Source organism: Amblyomma mixtum, chromosome 2 (genome assembly GCF_055824585.1).
Source record: "Amblyomma mixtum isolate Tamu chromosome 2, ASM5582458v1, whole genome shotgun sequence".
Lineage (NCBI taxonomy): Eukaryota > Metazoa > Arthropoda > Arachnida > Ixodida > Ixodidae > Amblyomma > Amblyomma mixtum.
The window spans coordinates 69,453,883-69,472,917 of NC_143013.1; the positions used below are offsets into that span (position 1 = coordinate 69,453,883).

At 44.9% G+C, this 19,035-nt stretch overlaps 1 protein-coding gene and 1 long non-coding RNA gene across 2 annotated transcripts in view; one reads left to right on the forward strand and one right to left on the reverse strand.

The window, feature by feature from the left end:
• LOC149359666 (uncharacterized) overlaps window positions 1-19,035 on the reverse strand; it is an 88,706-nt gene that overhangs the window by 54,955 nt on the left and 14,716 nt on the right. The window lies entirely within an intron of this gene.
• Window positions 780-11,197, forward strand: LOC149359668 (uncharacterized). Its single transcript, XM_089575293.1, has 3 exons — window positions 780-835; window positions 5,337-6,537; window positions 11,078-11,197. The coding sequence occupies exons 1-3, from the start codon at window positions 780-782 to the stop codon at window positions 11,195-11,197; spliced, it is 1,377 nt and encodes a 458-aa protein (XP_089431419.1).

The following is a 19,035-nucleotide window of genomic DNA, read 5'->3' on the forward strand; positions in this document are numbered from 1 at the left end:
TTAATGGACGATTTGAAGAACATAGGATATTAGGATCTGTATATGTCTACCCTCCTGTATATGTTGGTCATGATTAACATTTAAGTTTAGAAAACCCACCACTACGAGAGGCCACCTGTGAAATACTTAAGGCTCTTCACAAAATTACTGCGTCCGAAACAGTTGGTCACAAAACTATTTATATTTTTAGGTGGTAGAGCCTCTTGCATGAAATCTCTCCATAAATAAAGATTTCCCCTTAAGACAACATGTGTAAATTAAGCCGACTTGTTTATGTAAAAAATTACATGCAATGAGCATAACGAGCAATACATCTGGAAATTTGAACAAGGAGTCTCATTAACAGCACTGGCAGCTTAAAAAACTAAACGCTAATTCTTTTTCCCAGCTGCAGAATAAAAAAAAGACTCAAACGGCAGGCACTGCAGTTTTCCTTTATGGTAATTCTCGATGCTAGTTGCACTTTAAAGGACGGCTATTAGCAAAGGAAAATAAGGGAATATCAGAATGGCAAAACCAGAATAGATTGTGTGCAGAGAAATATTAGGCTGACATCTGGACGTTTGTCAATGTCTTTGTTTTTAGGCCAGACTGTGCGAATGTTGAAGACAGCTTATTGCCATGCGATGCGCAAAAAAAAAAAAACAGGAATCCAAAAGCCGCAGAACGTCAAGAAACATTTATTCATCACGCAGAAACGCCAAGAATTTTCTAATGAGAACAGGCACTTACACATTATTGCCAGCACTATTTGCTGTAGGCAATAGCTAGCAGATGACATGAATTCAAGAGGGTACTGCGTCTGTGTTCTTCTGGCTTTGGTTCTGCCAACAGAGTAAGCTTAACTTTAGTGTTCTAGCACTTATAGTGGCTATTCCCCGCACTTAGCCATTGTGTGTTTGTCTGCCTGTCTGTTTGTCTGTTGGTCTGTCAGTCAGTTTGTCCAAAGCCTGCTTTGTGTCGGGCTGCTCACCTGCCCACCTGATTGAGGGCAACCTGCCTGGGTGTGTTTATATGGATATATACACCTGGCAGGTTGCGCCCCTGGCAACTGCCCATTGGGCTCTGGGCAAACTGCCTATCGCGGCAGGTGTCAGTTAAATTAGTCGCTGGCCGTAAGAGTTTGCTCGGGAAGTGCAAGCTGAGTCTCACGAGCTCCATCGATGGCAGCCCTTACCATTTGCAGGGGAGTAGCGTACCACTCTGCAGCACTGCGCCTAGATTGGAGTCACGACTTCGAAGGATCTATTACCGTAATAAAGATAATGACGAGGTCCGCCTATATGAGCATTAGCTCGTGATCGTTAGCGGAGCTTCCATTCTTGACAATGGATGCGTATAGTTCAAAGAATGGTATAGTATAGTTCAACGAATTGGGATACTGAGAGTGCGTCTCCAACTTATGCTTTCGAAACACTACTGAAACTACAAGCTATACAGAGGCGCAATCGTTGACCCGGAGAGTCCAAGAAAAATAATGCTGAATAACATATGGAAATCTGAGAAGTTGTTGAAGGTATCGTAAACAATAAAAATAAATTTCCTTTTCCGCCAAAGAAGTAAAATTCCTCCATAATAAAGAGTCCAACAGCGCGTCCACCAAAAGGATCGAGGGACCGAATAGTAAGTGCGAAGTGGTATTTTGGCCTTCATTCTCATGAGTTCATCGCCATTAAACGGTGGGGATAAAAGAAAGGGTTTTCATCAACTGATCGTTTGATTTTTCGGAACTTATAAAGAAAACACTTTATATACATTTAACATTGCTTTGATGTCTTTCTCCGCTTGGAAAAATTCTTTGGCACAAGCGGTAGGCAAGGCATCCTATGCCACCTTGTCCAAACAAGCAAGCTTTCGCGCCAGGCCGCTGCACGTTTTGAACACATTTATTTCGTTGCGAACACTTTAAGAAAGCCAGGAATAAACGTGCTTGAGTGCTTTCATAAAAAAAAAAAAATGTGTGCCGTTTGTTGGTGTCCAAGGTAACATCTCATTTGAATAAAATGCACAATATTACCAGTCAGTCAAACACTGAATATATGCTGAAGAGCCGCAAAAACAACAGTAGGTCGCCAATACATCGACCAAATAAGTGATCCTGAGAACGAGGAAATTGCAACGATGATCAGCAAACGAGAACGTTTAGGTTTTCACTGGCAAATTAATGGGAAGATTTTGGAAGATTTTTTTTTGTTTGTAATAAAGTTGTTTCCATCCATCCATCCCTGAATAAGATTAAGTAAGTACTCAGGCCACCCTGTTTATCTCAAAGAAAAAAATTTCGTCAAAAACACGAAAGAAAATTCCTGGGCACAAACTTCTACTGAAAGCGCATTTTTCTTAAGTATGAAAACGCTTCGAAAACCTAAGTATGCTGCATGTTCAGAATTGTCAAGGAGCTCTGAAGAATTTGTTATGCCTCTGACAGAACATATTTCAGATATCTGCTGTGCCGTTGCAGTCTCTGTAATCGGTATTAAATGCACAGTTTCAAGGACACCGACACCACCGTAGCTGAAAATACCAGGCTCGGCTCAGAACACCTTTCTCCTCTCCACACAAGCGCTCAGAGGAAATCCCAGGCAGCTAACCTACACGCAAAGGAAGCCTCCTGTGAAAAATAGAAGAACAAAACTCTAAGTATGAATGCCCTCAAGGCGTTTTCTCGAAAACGCTGGGTGTTCGATATGGCTTGCCTTTTGTTTATATAGCGCACTGAGGTATGTACTTCGTTACCTTACGGGTGCCTGCGATATGGTTCAGGAATAGCATCCTACATAGAACGAGTCTTGTACGTAATCTAAGGCTCTCCGTGCAGAATATCCTTTATAGCCAGCGTTTATGTTCAAGCAAGTGAGCCTCCCCAGCCGGGTATATGACCCGCAGTTACATGCACATATATCCCAAAAATTCGTTCGCTGCAAAAACACCTCTGGTATCCTATCGACGCAAACTGCCCTTCCAAAACGCTGCTCAACAATGAACTAAAATGAATTTGAAATGAATAAGCCGAGTCTCAATGCAACGCCACTTGATAGTTCTTTAGAACTGATTAGCCGGGCGGGGTTAATTTTGCCCAAGGTAGTCACGTGAACATTAGATATCTGTGCGGTCATAAAATCAAGCGTAAACGTTTAGCCTAAATGCTCATCTTCACGAGTTATGCGTAGTAGTATTTTTATTCCTCAGGTGAGTTTTATCTGCTTTCGCCATGTAGTGCAATGTTTTTAAAGTTGCTGAACGCCTAAAACATTCCTACAGTGAAACTCTAAACCAGCTTTTAGCCTGAAGTTTTACTATTTTAATACGCTTGGTTGCACTCGAAGGCACTCGACGATAGAGGCCATTTTATTGCACTAGGACGAAATTTTCAATATCTGTCTGCAACCCTGCAGCCTTTTCACAAGATAAACTTCGAAGCTTTAGAGAAACAGAACTAATGAATGACAGGGTTGCTGGCAGGATTTCAAAACTCAACCTAATTTATGGAAGATAGCAGGTAAAAAAATCTCTTCTACGGAAGGTACATTTGATAGTGTCTGCGAAAAATTTCACGACGACGCATAGAGTGTATAAGAAGGGAGCGCCAAATTTCACGACAAATACAGGGCCTCAAATTAGGTACTCGTTAAATTGGATGCGTACATTTTTTTTTCCCGAGGATCAACTGCAGAGAATTTCCGACTATTTTCGTGTGATGAGGGTATCATATTCCTTGTTGCTTGATAAGATAGTTCTGAAGAAGAGCTTTTAGAACAATTAGCGAGACAAATCGGGTAGAAAAAAACGCCACCGAGACTGGCAATAAAGTTGCGATGGTTCTTGACTTTAATGAACATCAGAGATTCACACGACTCTTTAATCACCAAAGCAGCAAAACTTTTGCACCGACGTTTGCAACCATCAGAGACAGTGCTTGCTGGAGACAGGCAGCTGCCAGGCGACTTACCGCGGTGCCAGAATATGTGAATGTTCTTGTCTGGATTACCTGCTTTGAGGAGTATCTGCCGCTCCATTCTTAATTTTACGCAGCTAGATGAATTGGTGCTGTGCCTGTGTCAAATTTTAAAATAAAATTAAAAATCAAGTGTTGGCTTCACGAAAAAATGATGCGCTTCTTTTGTCCTTAGCTGTGGTGCTGGCTAGTGTTCTGCTGCCGATTTTTCCGCCTAGTATTGTAGCTTCTTCTCTTTCTCTCCTTTTTCCGATACCTGTGCTGTGCCTGTTTGAAGAGGACATAGATACCAAGGCCAATATTCACTCTGGTGTTTACATAATAACAGTAATGTCGAATACGCCGACGAATTGGCGCACGAAGCCGCTATATTGACTTGTCTGTGTCAATCATGCTCTCCAAGGCCTTGACAACAAGAACAAAACTAAACTAAACTGTGTGAGCAAAAGGCCAAAAACAAGATCATTTTTTTCTTATTTCGCTCTTGAAAATTGGAAAAAGAACCACCTATATCACAAGGAGACAAAAAGAGACGAGGAGACAACGGATAAGCGCCTGTGCGTTGTCTCCTCGTCTCCTTTTGTCCTTGTGAATTTATTCGCGCCTAGGTGGTTTTTTTTTTCCACGTTTCGACATGCAAAACCAACTAGTCCGTCAACATGCCTTACTGAGCTATATTTCGCTTTTTTTGCACACTGAAAATGTTTTGAAGACGGCGCTTTGGAACGAATAAAAAGGGTCAAAAGGCAACATCATTAGTATTGTCAAAGAAAATTTATGGCATTCGCACACCTTGAGTACAAATATAACTCCTTAAGCGAGGCCGTTTGACATAATGCCTTGAAGAGTTTCTGAATGCGTAGTCGCTGTGCGCAAACACTTAAGAGCCGAACGGAAAAGGATTAATGTTAGAAAAACAAGAATATCGTTTGTTAGGGAGAAATGAGCTTAGCAAGCATGTGCGGTAAACGAACAGGAAGAGACCAATGAGAAATGCATTTGTGCTGTACACAGATATTTGCTAGATTCTGCATTGTGGGCATACTGCTGCCTAAACTGCTATTGAGAGCCCTCCAAATCATTTTTTGCGATAATTAGGATACACTGGCAAATATCTATCAGCTGATTTACTGGAGCATGATATTCTTGTGCATCTCAAATACTCCATACTGTAAATGACGTCGTGAATGACGTCGTCGTGACGTCGTTAATCAAGTCGCTTTATTCATAACAACTTGTAGGTCGTAACAAAGTTTATATTGATGACTACATAACATTATAATAATATGCAGAATAAAGAGGTGGTTTCAATAAACTTTTCTGGAGTCGTAAAACTTTTACTAGTGGCGCCATTGCAAAGAACTGAATCGTATTTTCTCAGATGCGTGCTGCCTGAAAACTCCCACGGTCAAGACGCCGCCCGTGCACTTCCTGCAGATGAAATACCTCGTCATGCTCCAGGGTCTCCTCCTCACTTTCCTTCACGCTTCCTGCTTGGAGCTCATGAAGGTGACGTTCCACCAGGCATTCAAGGCCACATGCCAATTTTTCATCGAGGCCACGGTCATCAACATGCCCAAGGCCCCAGGCTTGGTGTGCCTCAAGGCCCCAGGCCCCATATTCCTCAAGCCCCCGGACCTCAAGGCCCCAGACAACAGCGACCTCCCGGCCAGAGGCCCCAACTTCCAGGCCAGGGACATCCACAACATCAAGGCGCAAGACCTCCTCTTCAAAACCCGAGGATTCACGACGCTCAAAGTCCCAGACACCAACAACCTCAAGGCGCCATGGAACATCGTCCCCTAAGCCCTGGGCCTCAACCTCCTCCAGATCCCACGCCTCTTAATCCCCGAGGCTCTCCACCTCATTTTCCTCAACGACACCTGCTTGGCAGTCGACCAGGCGAAGTACCTCCAGGTCTCAGTGGCCACAGACCAACCTTTCCTCAAGCCGCTGTGCATCAACCCCCTCCAGACCCCACTCCAAATGCTGGTCAAGGCCAAAGGCCTGAATCTGCTCGAGGAGCTGCTGCTGGAGAATCCCGGCATCATCGTCCCGAAGACCGTGTGCCTCAACAACTTCAAAGTAGCGGAATTCGACCTCTTCCAAGCCCTGCACACCAACCTGTTCAAGACCAGAGGAGGCCACAACCGGCTCAAGACCCAAGATTAAATCTTCCTCGAGGCCATATGCCTGAATCTTCTACAGGGTCAGCTCCTCGGCAATCTGGAGACCCCCTGCCACATCGTCCCGAAGGCCATGTGCCTCAACAACTTCAAAGTAGCGGAGTGCAACCTCTTCCAAGCCATGGCCATCAACCTGTTCAAGGCCAGAGGAGGCTACAACCTACTCAAGACCCAAGGCCCAGTCCTTCTCGAGGCCCAAGGGTCAATGTCCATGAACACTCTAGGCCTGAACCTGCACAAGAGCTGCCTCGCCAACCTCCTCGAGACCGGAGGCAAGGCGCCGCGCTTCAAGTTCCTCAAATCTCAAGGCGACATACTCCTCAAGGCACCGGGCTTCAACCTCCGCATGGCTTTTGGCCTCCAGGAACAACGGGACAGTACACGTGTCCCCTAATGGTAACTATACCGACTTCATTTTTATTTTTTGATCATTTCTAAAACTACTTCCACAATTCCTTTACTTACCTGAAGGTAAACGAATTCACAACTGTGTGCAGGAATTTTTTCAGCTTCGTGCGCTACCATGCAAAGTGACATTGGATCAGCGTCGGCTAGAGCATTTTTAAAAAAAGATTATGAACATTCACGGATGAAAAGTCTGCTTGAAATACAACGACAGTTCTATGTGAGTGTGCAGAAGAATTTAATTAAAAGCCCCGGCACACAGAAAATCAGCCTTTATGTGAGGGAAAATGTATAGTGCTGAGACAACAATAAAAAAAAACAAGGGAGTTCTCTCAAACCGCATACCCTGCAATGTGCAAAAAAGTGAAGTGGGAAGTCTGTATGCGAAGAAGGTAATAAAAACTTCAAATTTGCCTTCCACTAGCGCGGTTCATAAAGCATTTCCTGAAGGCAATCTCCTTTTCACTATATTCGAATGCGGCCGTAAAAGAGGTGAAGGATAACAGGAGACAGATTCATTTGTCACTGCAAACTTATTCCACCAGGAAGCAATAGCGGATGCGCACCACTAGTTGACTGGTGACAGGAAGGACATGTACTGTCGCGCCTCTTGACATGATGCCCGTAGGACAGCAGCTCAGAATGAGTTGAATACTTCGATATAGACTAACACCCGAGACGAGGTTGAAAAGCATAATTAACAGCAGACAAGTAGATTTGATTCCAAATATTCTCCCACGTCTCTATTTAGACAAAAAAGCCAATGTTTGGAAATAGATAACAACATTCGAGAAAGCAGGCTTCTATATCAGAGAAAGCTGTCAGCCTGCTGAGGTCTTGGAAAACCTACGACCTGATGTCTTCGTTACCTCTTTCCCATGCGGACTGCAGATGACAGTATGTATGAAGAGTAATATAGCATCCATCTTCGAATTGTGGCAACAATATAAAACCGGCTTTTTCAACGAAGTCAAATCAGAATAAAAAAAAGGCTTTTAGAGAAAACTAATTTCAGCCTCCGCACGGCCTTTTGAAAAGCGCGCGGCGCACAGCATTTTCAGTGACACGTCACTTCGTGGCGTCAGCCATGTGATCTCCGTTCGAACCAAGATGCGGTGCTCGCCGCTGCTGGCTGCATTAGCCTACACAAGAAAGAGAAGGTGACATGAAAGGTACGCCAGTGAGTTACGTGCTGTGACTGACCCCTTCGCGCTGGCCGAAGAAGCGTGAATTTTTTAAAAGGGTGCGCGATATTCCACATAGCGACCATGGTAAGGGCGTTTTCAAAACTCGAAAATTTTTTATGGCTATTAATAGTCGGCTACAAATTTTCAACGGCAGCCAGGTGCCTAACTTAAGCGTAGTGTATTTAGTAGTCAATTTAATTAAATAAAAGAAAATAAAATATATTATCCAATATAGAGCACTGCACGGGCCTGAATTTGAGGCCCGAGCCCGGCCCGGGCCCGCGACCTGAAGCCCGAGCCCGGCCCAGGCCCGCGGCTTCAAGCCCGGGCCCGGCCCAGGCCCGCTAAATTATCGCTCTAGTGAGCCCGGCCCGGCCCGTGAATCCCGGAGTGAAGCCCAGCCCGGGCCCGGCCCGGCCCGCTTCACAGTACCGCTTGAGGTATACTGCTCACTCTGAGCAAGTAGACTGCTACTAGACCGATAAGAAACTGGCCGACAAAGGTTCTGAGTTTGGCTTGCAGAAACTTGGTTCTTTTTGACCCAGAAGGAAGTGATTAAGAGTAGTGCTCGCCAGGCCCTCTTCTGGACACTGATCTCGTGTACGTGCGCAAAGGTAAACTCGGAAGTTCCGAGAACCAAATAAAAAGGGCTGCATACGCGCGTAATAGACTACTTTGCATTCCCCTATGATTTTAATCAGTTATATTTTGCCGCCCGCGAAGTATAAACATTAAAGCTGCCTAGCCAGCAGTGGGGTGACATTTTTTTAGTGAACGTGATCTCACAGGTTTAACTCTTAGCCGAACTAGTCGCTTTTCAGCAGAAACGAAAAGCTAAAAGGCTTGAGTATTTCACGGTGTGTGTTTTGAAGACTATAAGCGTCCTAAACTAATATGTCCTTCCCGAATGCAATTCTAATAGTGTATAGGTATGTTTTGGGATGACGAACGATCAATGGGCGATTAAGACCGGTTAAATTTTACTCTCGTTGGTGGAGCAGAAGATAACGCGCGAACCACGTGATAACTTACAGGGCAAAACACTTGTCATGTCAACCAGGCTGAAGAAGGAAGGAGGGATAGATGTGGTTATCAGATGAGATTTACAAACTCTCGCGAGCTTTTGTGACTATTTCATTTACGAGACGTTCCGGTCAGCTGATCAAAAAGAAAACCAAACGCGCTTTAGTTTGTCAATTTTCTCACACGAGAAAAATATAGCTATAAAATGAAAGCGATGTTTTTGGGGCTTAAGGGCCCAAGGGGAGTCAGGCTGTGAGAGACAGCGAAGCAGAGAGCTCCGGATCATTTCGACCACATAGGTTTCTTCAAATAGCAATGATAATACAAAGTACATGGCTGTGATGCTTGCCTCCTAAATTGAAATGCGGCCGCCGAGGCTAGGAGCAAATCCTGGTTCCCCGGCTCAGTAATCAACACCTTATCCACTAAGCCACCGCGGTGCGGAAACAAGGAAATAAATAAGTCAATCAATAAAGCTTAGTTCTTTTCTCAGCGCGCACTATAACCCATAGCTCACATGTGCCGCTGCTCCAATGCCGCAATTGTGTACTTCACTCTGCAATAGTGAATGAATAGTCGGACACCAGCCGTTTCTATACGGACCGAAGCCCGGCTCGGGTCCGCAGGTTTAAGCCCGAGCCCGGCCCGGGCCCGCAACTTCAGGCCCGGCCCAGGCCCGGCAAAACAGATCATGTCCCGGCCCGGCCCGGCCCGCGGGCCGGGCCGGGCCCGGGCTTTCGGGCCGGCCCGAGCCCGTGCAGTGCACTAATCCAATAAGGGGATGGTGACCTGGGCTAAAAGCTGTGCATACAGCATGGCAAAGGCTTGACAACAAAACATGTTTTACCATGACCATCAAAACTGGCTTACTAACGCAGAAGGCGTCCCGATATCTCAAGGAGCAGTTTTTTTTTTTCAGGTTTTCGTTGATCTTCGGTAAAACAACCGCTATATTAGGAACAGTGGGTATTTTCTTTTGAGTGCATGCGTAATTACAAACTTTACATATTGTTAAATTTTGTCACGGAGACAAGTGTTCAACTACGGTCCAGCCGCCTTTGTTACCATTCTGTATCGTCAGATATGCTCTGTACGGAGATTTTAGCACGTCTTGCTGGTCTATTGTATGTGTATATGGAACACATTTTAGTGGACCTTTCGGCGCAAAATTTGAAAAAATTTTGTCCATGAACACGAAAGATTTAACTAAAGCTCAATTTCGCTTTTTGTTTTAGCACAAGCCACAAAAAGCATTGTGAAACACCATTTTGCTGTTGTTTTGTCACCATTTCTTTTGTGAAGATTGTGTGCTTTGTTTCATGATTCTTTGTTCTATTCCGTATTACTCATGTACTAATAACTTTTCATAACTTTTAATATATATAACTTTTCCGAATAGTTTACAAGTACAGGTTTGTTCTCATTGCTGCTATCTGTTGAAATATACTTTGTATTGGACCGCTTACCAGGCACATGGCCACCGGCCCATATATTTTTTACCTATTCACTCATATTTTCAGAACGGGTGTTGGTTGACAGAATTTTTTGCCCACTTGATTGTGAACTAGGGGCCTAAAATTACCAGCCATCTCAGTAGATGCACCACAGTAGGCGTCCTGTGCGCTGTCTGATTTACTTCAAAAAAGAAAATTTCTTCTGGGTTCAATGGCCTCGGAAAAATTGGTTTTTGGCTTTCAGATTCTCTTCGCGATCATCTTCCTCTGCTTAAAATAACGTTTTGGTCAACGCATGAAAATGCATTCCCGTGTACAGCTAGCTCTGTTTTATAGATTGCTGGCAATCTCAACTTTAGTGTTTGGATATTATAGCCTCGGTTGCTTTTGCGCCATAAAACTCAACAAAGCTAACTAATATCAATTTTGTCTTGTTAACTTAGGGAGGCGTTTTCTTTCAACACCGCGTTTAGATGAATTTAGCTAATCTTCTCCTTTTATGGCGCTGATATTACAACGGCGACAGCGTTAACGCTGACAGGTTGTCTCTTTAAAACTAAATAAAACTGCCGGGTTTGGTAAAAAATCATGTTGCATTCGGGTTGGAAAAAAATTCTTGATGCCGATAAACCGCACTTGCTCTACAGCCTGCCCCAGTAACTCTCAGCAGAAGGCCACATTCGCACCTGCAATCGGCACAACTTGCCGCCTATAAAACAAGAGATAGAAGATAATTGAGCGTGACGTTAAATATGTTCCTCTCTTGAACTTTGTGCTTCTTTCTGATGAGATGACTAGGACGGACGGATGAATACGAGCGCTTTTTATTTCCTTAGCCACAATCTAATTCTTTCTTTCCCCTTTCAGTGTCATCCGGAACAGCAGCTAGGGGATTCATGCGGTCCTCCACAAGGTTGCAGATGCGGCGTCTGGTACCCAAGTTCGTCTGTGCGGCATCTTCACTGCATCTTTGTTCCGTCGGGATAGCTTTCAACAAAAAAAGTATCTAAATAATAACATAGAAAAAGTGGCGAAGTATTGAGAAGCGACACATCAAGCAGGTTATAACAAATACTAGAAACATAATAAAGGTATTCAGATATTTTGACAAGAACGAAAATGTTTCAAACAAACATTTTCTTTAACGTTTAAGAATATTGGAGTACTTTTTATGTTTCCGCTTCATAAAGAATATAAAAAAATGCTTGTGCCTGAATCCTATCATACAAACGCTTAGACTGAAGGTATCACGCAGGAAAACGCACTCCGCGTCTCGCGGCGTCCCGAAATGTTCAGCTGCCAACAGTTCGATAAGTACTCCCTATGCGTTTCAACAGCCCGTAATTGTGCACTCTTTCCCCTCAAGTGAACGCGCAGATACGGCGGCGCCCCGGCGCTCACAGCTAGTGCGGCAAAAGCGCATTCTGCGCCAGCGACAAAGATATGAAAGGCTTCGGCAGTAGCTAAGTCTGACATGGTGTATCACATTATACCATGGGGAGTGAGCTCACTTTAGCCGAAGAGTTTGAGTCTTAGAGCAATAGCTGTTAACCCGATACAGCTCTAACCACCTCAATGCCTCGGACAAGAACATCCTTAGGGCTCATTCTCCTCGGCACCCTGGACCCGAATCTTTTCATGATCTGCTGGCTCTTAATGCTCGAGGTTCCACGCCTCATTTTTCTTAACCATACCTTCCTGGAGGTCAACCAACAGATATTCCTTCAGTTCTTAGAGGCCAGAGAGCAGTTTTTCTTAAGCCCTTTAGTCTGAAATTGCTGAATGCCCCAAGCCAAATGATATTCAAGACCATAGGCCTCGAACGCCTCAGTGAGCTGTGCCTCAATATTCTCGAGGCCCCAGGCATCAAACATTCTAAGGCCGCATGTCTCAGGGTCCTCAGAGTAATGCGGTTCATCGCGTCAAATCCCTGACCATCAATCTCCTCTATGCGTGAGTCGTCCATCTCCTCAACACTAAGCCAAATCCTCCTCAAGGCCACATGCCTCAATCTCCAAAAGCCTTGACGGCATACCCTCAAGAACGAGGGGGGGGGGCAAGCCACTAGGCTTCTCGCTCCTCACATCCTCCGGAAGCATGCCCTTCAAAACACAGGGCGTCAAAGTCTGGATGTCTTTTGACCTTCAAGAATATCAGCATGGCGAATGTGTCCTCTGATGCTGAATTTAAATTTTGTTATTCTTCGCAATAGTTTCCTAAGCATTTTCTCAGTAAATTTATTTACCTTCTGGTACAGAATATTGAAGCAGTGTGCACGAGAGTTTTTCAGTTGTGCAAGTTATGTGTAAAGTGGCAGCTGACTCTCAGCCTACGAGAGTATCTTCCGACAGATACGCGAAGCATTCGTCAGTGGTAACTGCACAACAACTACAAAGAGCTTTCCGTAGTAGTCGTTAGATGAAATGGAATAAAACATTCACCATAAAGCCAACCAGTTTTCAAGTGCCGCAAAATATACAAAGAGGACACAATAAAAATGCACTCGCGCTCATTCAAAGCGAATGCCCAGCAGTTAACAAAGCGCCAAATGCAGAAATTGCTTGCAAATGAGGGGGCGAACTCGATTTTTTTTTTCGTCCATCTCGCGACATTCATACAGCACAACTTTGCGCGGGTCTCGTCTACAAACTTAAATTACAGACAAATCACATACGAAAATTGGTTGAGAGGTTCGTGATCTCAGGGACAAATTATTTTCCACAACCACTAGAGTTTACGAAAAGGGATTAACTTTTGGCCTTCTAGGAAATCATACTGTACGACGCATCCATTCGTCCAACGACCGAACATACGGGCACATCTCTTTGTCCAAAGAAAGCAAATATAAAAAGCAAAAAATAACCAACGATGAACCAAGTCGAAATCAAAAGGAAGAAATGATGTTCGGCACGGCGTGCAATGCGAAGGCAAGATAACCTATGGTCATTAACTGTAAAAGACTGGATCCCAAGGAAAGGGAAGCGTAGTAGTTTGGTTGGCTTGGTTTATTGGGGTTTAACGTCCCAAAGCAACTCAGGCTATGAGGGACGCCGTAGTGAAGGAAGGGCTCCGGAAATTTCGACCGCCTGAGGTTCTTTAACGTGCACTGACATCGCACAGTACACGGGACTCTAGAATTTCGCCTTCGTCGAAATTCGGCCACCGCGGCCGGGACCGAACCTGCGTCTTTCGGGTCAGCAGCCGAGCGCCGTAACCGCTGAGCCACCGCGGCGGGGCGAAGCGTAGTAGTGGGCGGCAGAAAGTTAGGCGGGCGGATGAGATCAAGAAATGTGCGGGGGATATGGTGGCCGCAGCTGGCACGGGACATGATTAGTTGGAGAGATAAGGGAGAGGCCGTTGTCCTTCAGTGGATGTAGTCAGGCTGATGATAATGATGATGATGATGAACTGCGCATTAGCACATTAGAGCATACAGCGGGAGGCGCTGCCGCTGAGCCTCTGCACGTAGGGTCAGTAAACGTTCATTAACGCTATGCAAGTGTATCACGCGTGCATAAAACTGCGGCAATATCTGACGGTATTAAGGGTCAATAAACAAAACTGCTCCATTTGAGCATGAATTGCTTCGAGTCCAGCTCGGGGCTGGCTTCGGCTTCGATTTTTGCTCCGTTGTATACCGCTCGCCGCGTATTTGCCGCGTATTCGGCATGACATGCCTTTCAATTACCTGAGAAGATGAGTTATAAACGTGCTACTTGCTCCTGAGATCCCTGCAAAGCCGTATGATGTGTATGTATTGAATTATTCAAAAAAGGCGAGCGTGTCTAGTTAATCACTTTTCTTTTCGTTGGAAAGTTGCTATAACATTCCCGCTGGAGCATTTTATATTGTGAAAAAAATTTTAGAGAACGAAAAATATTATAATGGAAAGAAGTTGTGTAGAACGTTTCTAGGGTCTGATCGACATCGTAGCCAAGGAATTGTTTTGTGCCAAGAGGTAAGAGTATCAGCTTCACCCTTAAGATTATTTTCCGTATGCACACGAACCACAGTTGTATGGTGTAGGTTTTAAGCACGGAACTCCACACCCAGCTTTACTTTTGTTGTGTTAAATGATTTAAATCTACTATTAATGCTAATGTGAAGCATGATCAGAAGAAAATGGTTTTTGTGGTTTCATGGGAGCCCCTCGCAGAGAGGCACACAGCTCGGGAAGACTTCACCTGCATTTTCGATAACACATGTTTGCAGCTTTATGCGCACAATCGCGTTTATTCTTTCCGGCACCCCAGATTTATTGGCCAATAAAATTGCCTACTAGAACAGATTAGGGCCACTAGCCTTCACTGTGGTTTCGGATATCTGAAGAAGCGTAGCTTGTTGGGCCAGTTGGTGCATGGTACGTAGAAAACCAGCGAAAAGGACGCATTCACAAGGAGGAGAAGTACACAGGACAACGCTGGAGACACAACTGAAAATTCTTTACTTAGTGGATCGCCAACATCAGAACAGGACGCACATGCGCGAGAGCACCACAAACGCTATCAAAACAGCTATCGGATATCTCTTCGTATAATTAGGGATGCTGCATATATACGGAGCATTCCGCTGTTCTCAAACCGTGTGCGCTCTGCCGTTTCCCGGTGTTAATATGTGTATTTGCACACCGGTGCTTCTAGAAGAGGGCAAATGCGGGCTGGTTGGTACATGTTTTACGAATTGGAAAAACAGCGCAATCAAAGACGAGACACAGCGCTGGTGTTTTGTCCTTCTGTTGTGTCTCGTCTTTGATTGCGCTGTTTTTCCAATTCGGTGCTTCTGCTTCTGTTACCGCCAGAACGTTCCTACTTTCAAATAATGCAACCTGTCTTGAAATTTTGCAGCATTATAGTCGGATACAACTCAAGAACGAAGCGGCAGATGCCCTTCAAAGGAAGCCCTCCAGCCAATGGCGTAGGCCGATTTTCATGACGTCGTGGTCATTCCCCTTGAATCTAATTGTGTGACAAGCGAGTGTTAACAGATCACAAGGGGTTAACCACGGCATCATATTGTTACGTGACGGCCAGCCGAAGAACGAGACATGAGAACGATGGACAAGAGATGATTTAATGGCCGCTAGCCTAGCGCGAGTGCTCCGTCTCGCGCCACTGCCAGCTTCGTCTTCGTAACATTACCCGGGGACACCGAGCGATCGTCCCGATCGTAAAGAAGAGACCGACGAACGGATGGGCGATATGATGATGGGCTTCTAGTGCGGAAAAGTGGGAAGGGGGTGAAGTGCCGGCCGTCACGGTGGATGAGATGATAGGCGGATGAGTCCCGGTCCACGAGGCATCTGGGCCGTAGGGAGCCAGGAGTTGACGGCCGAGGTCGTTGGACGCACCGAACGGCAGGGGCAGGGGGCGGTGTCCTCACATGTGGGTCTTGGGTCGGTCGGGTCATTATGGTCGCGGCAACGTCGTGAGTTCGTCGTGCCTTATGGTCCGGACGGAGGACGGGGTTGGGGTGAGCGGCGAGGTCGGTTCAGGTCGGGCTAGGGCACGGCCGGGCGGGGCGGACCAGGCACTCAAGGCCGACTACCACGGCAGGCGCAGGACGCCGAAGCTCCGGGACCAGGATGGCGATGAAGGGACCCCCGCACCTCGCACCAAATGTTACATGGCGGCCAGCCGAAGAATGAGGCGTTATGAACGATGGACAACCAATGATTTAATGGCCGCTGGCCTAGCGCGAGCGCTCCGCACCGCGCCACAGGCTGCTGTCTTCTTCGTAACAATATATAGCCTGTGCAGTTTTCAAAAAAGCGTTTCGCTCGCTCAAACTGCAGCACTCATGTAGGCATTCCAGAACCAGTGTTTACATAAGCCTTTTGTAAAACAAAACTGGAGGGTATTTATAACGACTTCACTGCTGCCATAGATCTTCATAAAGTCAGCAATAAAATCCAATAAAGAGAGGTGTAAGGCAGGGAGACACGGTATCGCCAATGTTACACCACATATTTAAAGGAGATATTAAAAGTCCTTATTAGGAAGGGTTTTGGATACGATTTAATGGAGAACGCGTTAATAATGTGCAATTCGCTGACTACGTTGCCTTGCTAGGTCACTCACAGGATGTATTGAACAGCATGTTCAATGACTTAGGCAGGAAGAGCAGAAGGGTGGGCTTAGAAATTTATATATAGAAAACAAAATTAGTGACCAGCAGTCAAGGAAGGGAAGAGCAGATTACTAGTAGTAGTGAGGCGCTGGAGCAGGCAATGGATTCGTTTGGTTTATTGGGGTTTAACGTCTCGAAGCAACTCAGGCTAAGAGGGATGCCGTAGTGAAGGGCTCCAGAAATTTCGACCACCTGGGGTTCTTTAACGTGCATTGAAATCGCACAGTACACGGGCCTCTATAATTTCACCTCCATCGAAATTCGGTCGCCGCGGCCGGGATTGAATCTGCGTCTTTCGGGTCAGCAGCCGAGCGCCGTAACCACTGAGCCACCGCGGCGGGTGGAATAGGCAAAGGAATGTGACTACTTAGGATAGGTAGTGACCGGAGATTCGGATCACGAGAACGAAATAATTCGAAGAGGAATGGTGTGGAGTGCACTTTGCACTTTCTCTCAGATCATAGATAGTAGTTTATCAATTATCTCTGAACAGAAAAGTATACAGCAGCTATAGAAAGGAAAGTGGTAAGTGTTAGAGAAGAAGTGAGCAGAATGGGTAACGAAACCAACGACGGGTCATTTACATTTTAGCCATAATCAAGGAGAAATGTTGCTGACCAGGTAATGTAATGCGAAGTAAAGATAACCGTTGGTAGTTAAGAGTAACGGACTGGATTCCAAGAGAATTCAAGCGTAGGAGGGCCTGGCAGATCGTTAGGTAGGCGCATGAGATTAAGAAGATTCTGAGGACTGGGAGGCCGTAGCTGGCACAAAGCCGGGTTAATTGGAGAGGTTTTTGAGCGGCCTTTGTTCTGTATTCGCCACAGTCGGGCTGATGATGATGGTTGCCATCTCAAAGCTTTTCAATTATCGAAGACAAAACCACCTGTCTTCCCTTTTCAATGAGATCATATAAGCGAGGCGGTTTAAAACGCAAAAAGTTTTGCGCACAGCAGTTTGAAGAACTGTAACCTTTATTTAGGAGTCTGTGCATAGCGTTATGGTTTTTCTTATGAGTGGAGGAAATGATTTACACATTTCATTCGATTTATATATAATTGGTTCTTCTCCCCCGTCGTCTCCACCCAACTGCGTCACTGTCGCAGGAATCACTCGTTTAAAAAAGCGTAATAAGACATGAAAATGCTTGCATCATAACGATGTTGCCACCATTACATATGGCCTTTCTTTTTGCTGGTTGCAATATAGCTGAATGCACAAGGCGACATGTCACAAAGAAATCGGTGTTCGTTTGCAGGCAGCAACATTACTTTCAATTTTTCCCTGAGATGTAATTCGGAACTTTTAATATTTTTTGCCAGGAAAGGTGTACAGAACTGAATCCTTAGCGGCGGGGATAGATACCGAATTGTGAAGAGTGCAGTATTCCTAGGTAGTTGACTGTGGTCGGAACGTACCAACGGTGAACTCTTCTTGTGGGATCGATTGTTCTGATAGTATGTCTCTTATTAGAGCCGGTGGGTTGTAGCAAGATTTTTAATTTTTATTTATTTCTTTTTTCACAATACCCACCGCGCTGAATTTTACATGAGATCACAGTGGAAGGGGGCGATATTATAACTAACTTTTCAGGTGTAGATTACTATGTTTATACCTGAACAGTGAAAACAAAAGGTCCCGTTTGTTTGTGGTTTGTGGGGGATTAACGTCCCAAAGCAACTCAGACCATGAGGGACACCGTAGTGAAGGGCTCCGGAAATTTCGACCACCTGGAGTTCTTTAACGTGCACTGACATGACACAGTACACGGGCGTCTATAATTTCGCCTCCATCGAAATTCGACCGTTATGGGCGGGATTAAACCCGCATCTTTGGGGTCAGCAGCCGAGCGCTATAACCACTGAGCAACCACGGCGGCCCTATTGTTTGTGAACACATTAATACAGTGCAATGAAGAATTGCAAAAATGTGACAATTAAAAGAAGTCTGAAACCAATATCAACACAAAATAGCCATAGAGATGAAATACTGAAGGAAACAAAATTTAAAAACGTGCACTTCAAGACTCGAAATCATAGTTCGAGTGAGTGACGCGTGTAGACATCCGAAAAACAAAAATGGAAACCGTGACCATAAAAATGTTGTAGTAAAAAACTTCAAGTCCCCTTGATGAGAAAACCTAAGATGTAGGTTTTCTCCCCGAAAAAGCCCGAAAACCCGAAAAAGCCAGTATTTGGAATCACCGCTATTAGAAAACCGAATAAATTTGAAAATTCGAGGCTTATTTATTAACAGAAGAATTAAGCCGGAAAACCCCAAGACACGTATCGAGGAAAGATAATGCTACAAAATAAATGCTGGAGGTATTTTATTCAAGATAACTGAAAAGCTTAACGTCCGTGTTTTTGAAATGCAGCGTATGGGTTTTGCGAAATTTCCTTTTATGCAATGCCGAGAATGCAAAACTTTATACAATAATTGATCATTAAAAAGACTAAAACAAAATGCACCTCGTGTACGCAGCATCACAAAAGGAAACAAAAAGAAGCTTCCTAACTGGGAACAGAGGCGGTTGCGCAGTTGAGCAAGCCAGCGACAAGGGCAATCAAATTTCTTAAATAAACTCTGAAGAGAATAAGCTGGGAATAATCTGTACGGGAATAAATTGTACATCCGCTTTGGGTACGTATATTACCCTTCTTGAGGGCTATTACACTAAAAGGTGGAGAAGATTAAAG

Bases quoted from the DNA above. Each gene is read 5' to 3' on its own strand.
- LOC149359668 (XM_089575293.1), top strand. From the start codon at position 780: ATGAATTCAAGAGGGTACTGCGTCTGTGTTCTTCTGGCTTTGGTTCTG. The intron at 836-5,336 runs GTAAGCTTAACT...GTATTTTCTCAG, and splicing joins GCTTTGGTTCTGCCAACAGA to ATGCGTGCTGCCTGAAAACT. The intron at 6,538-11,077 runs GTAACTATACCG...TTCCCCTTTCAG, and splicing joins AGTACACGTGTCCCCTAATG to TGTCATCCGGAACAGCAGCT.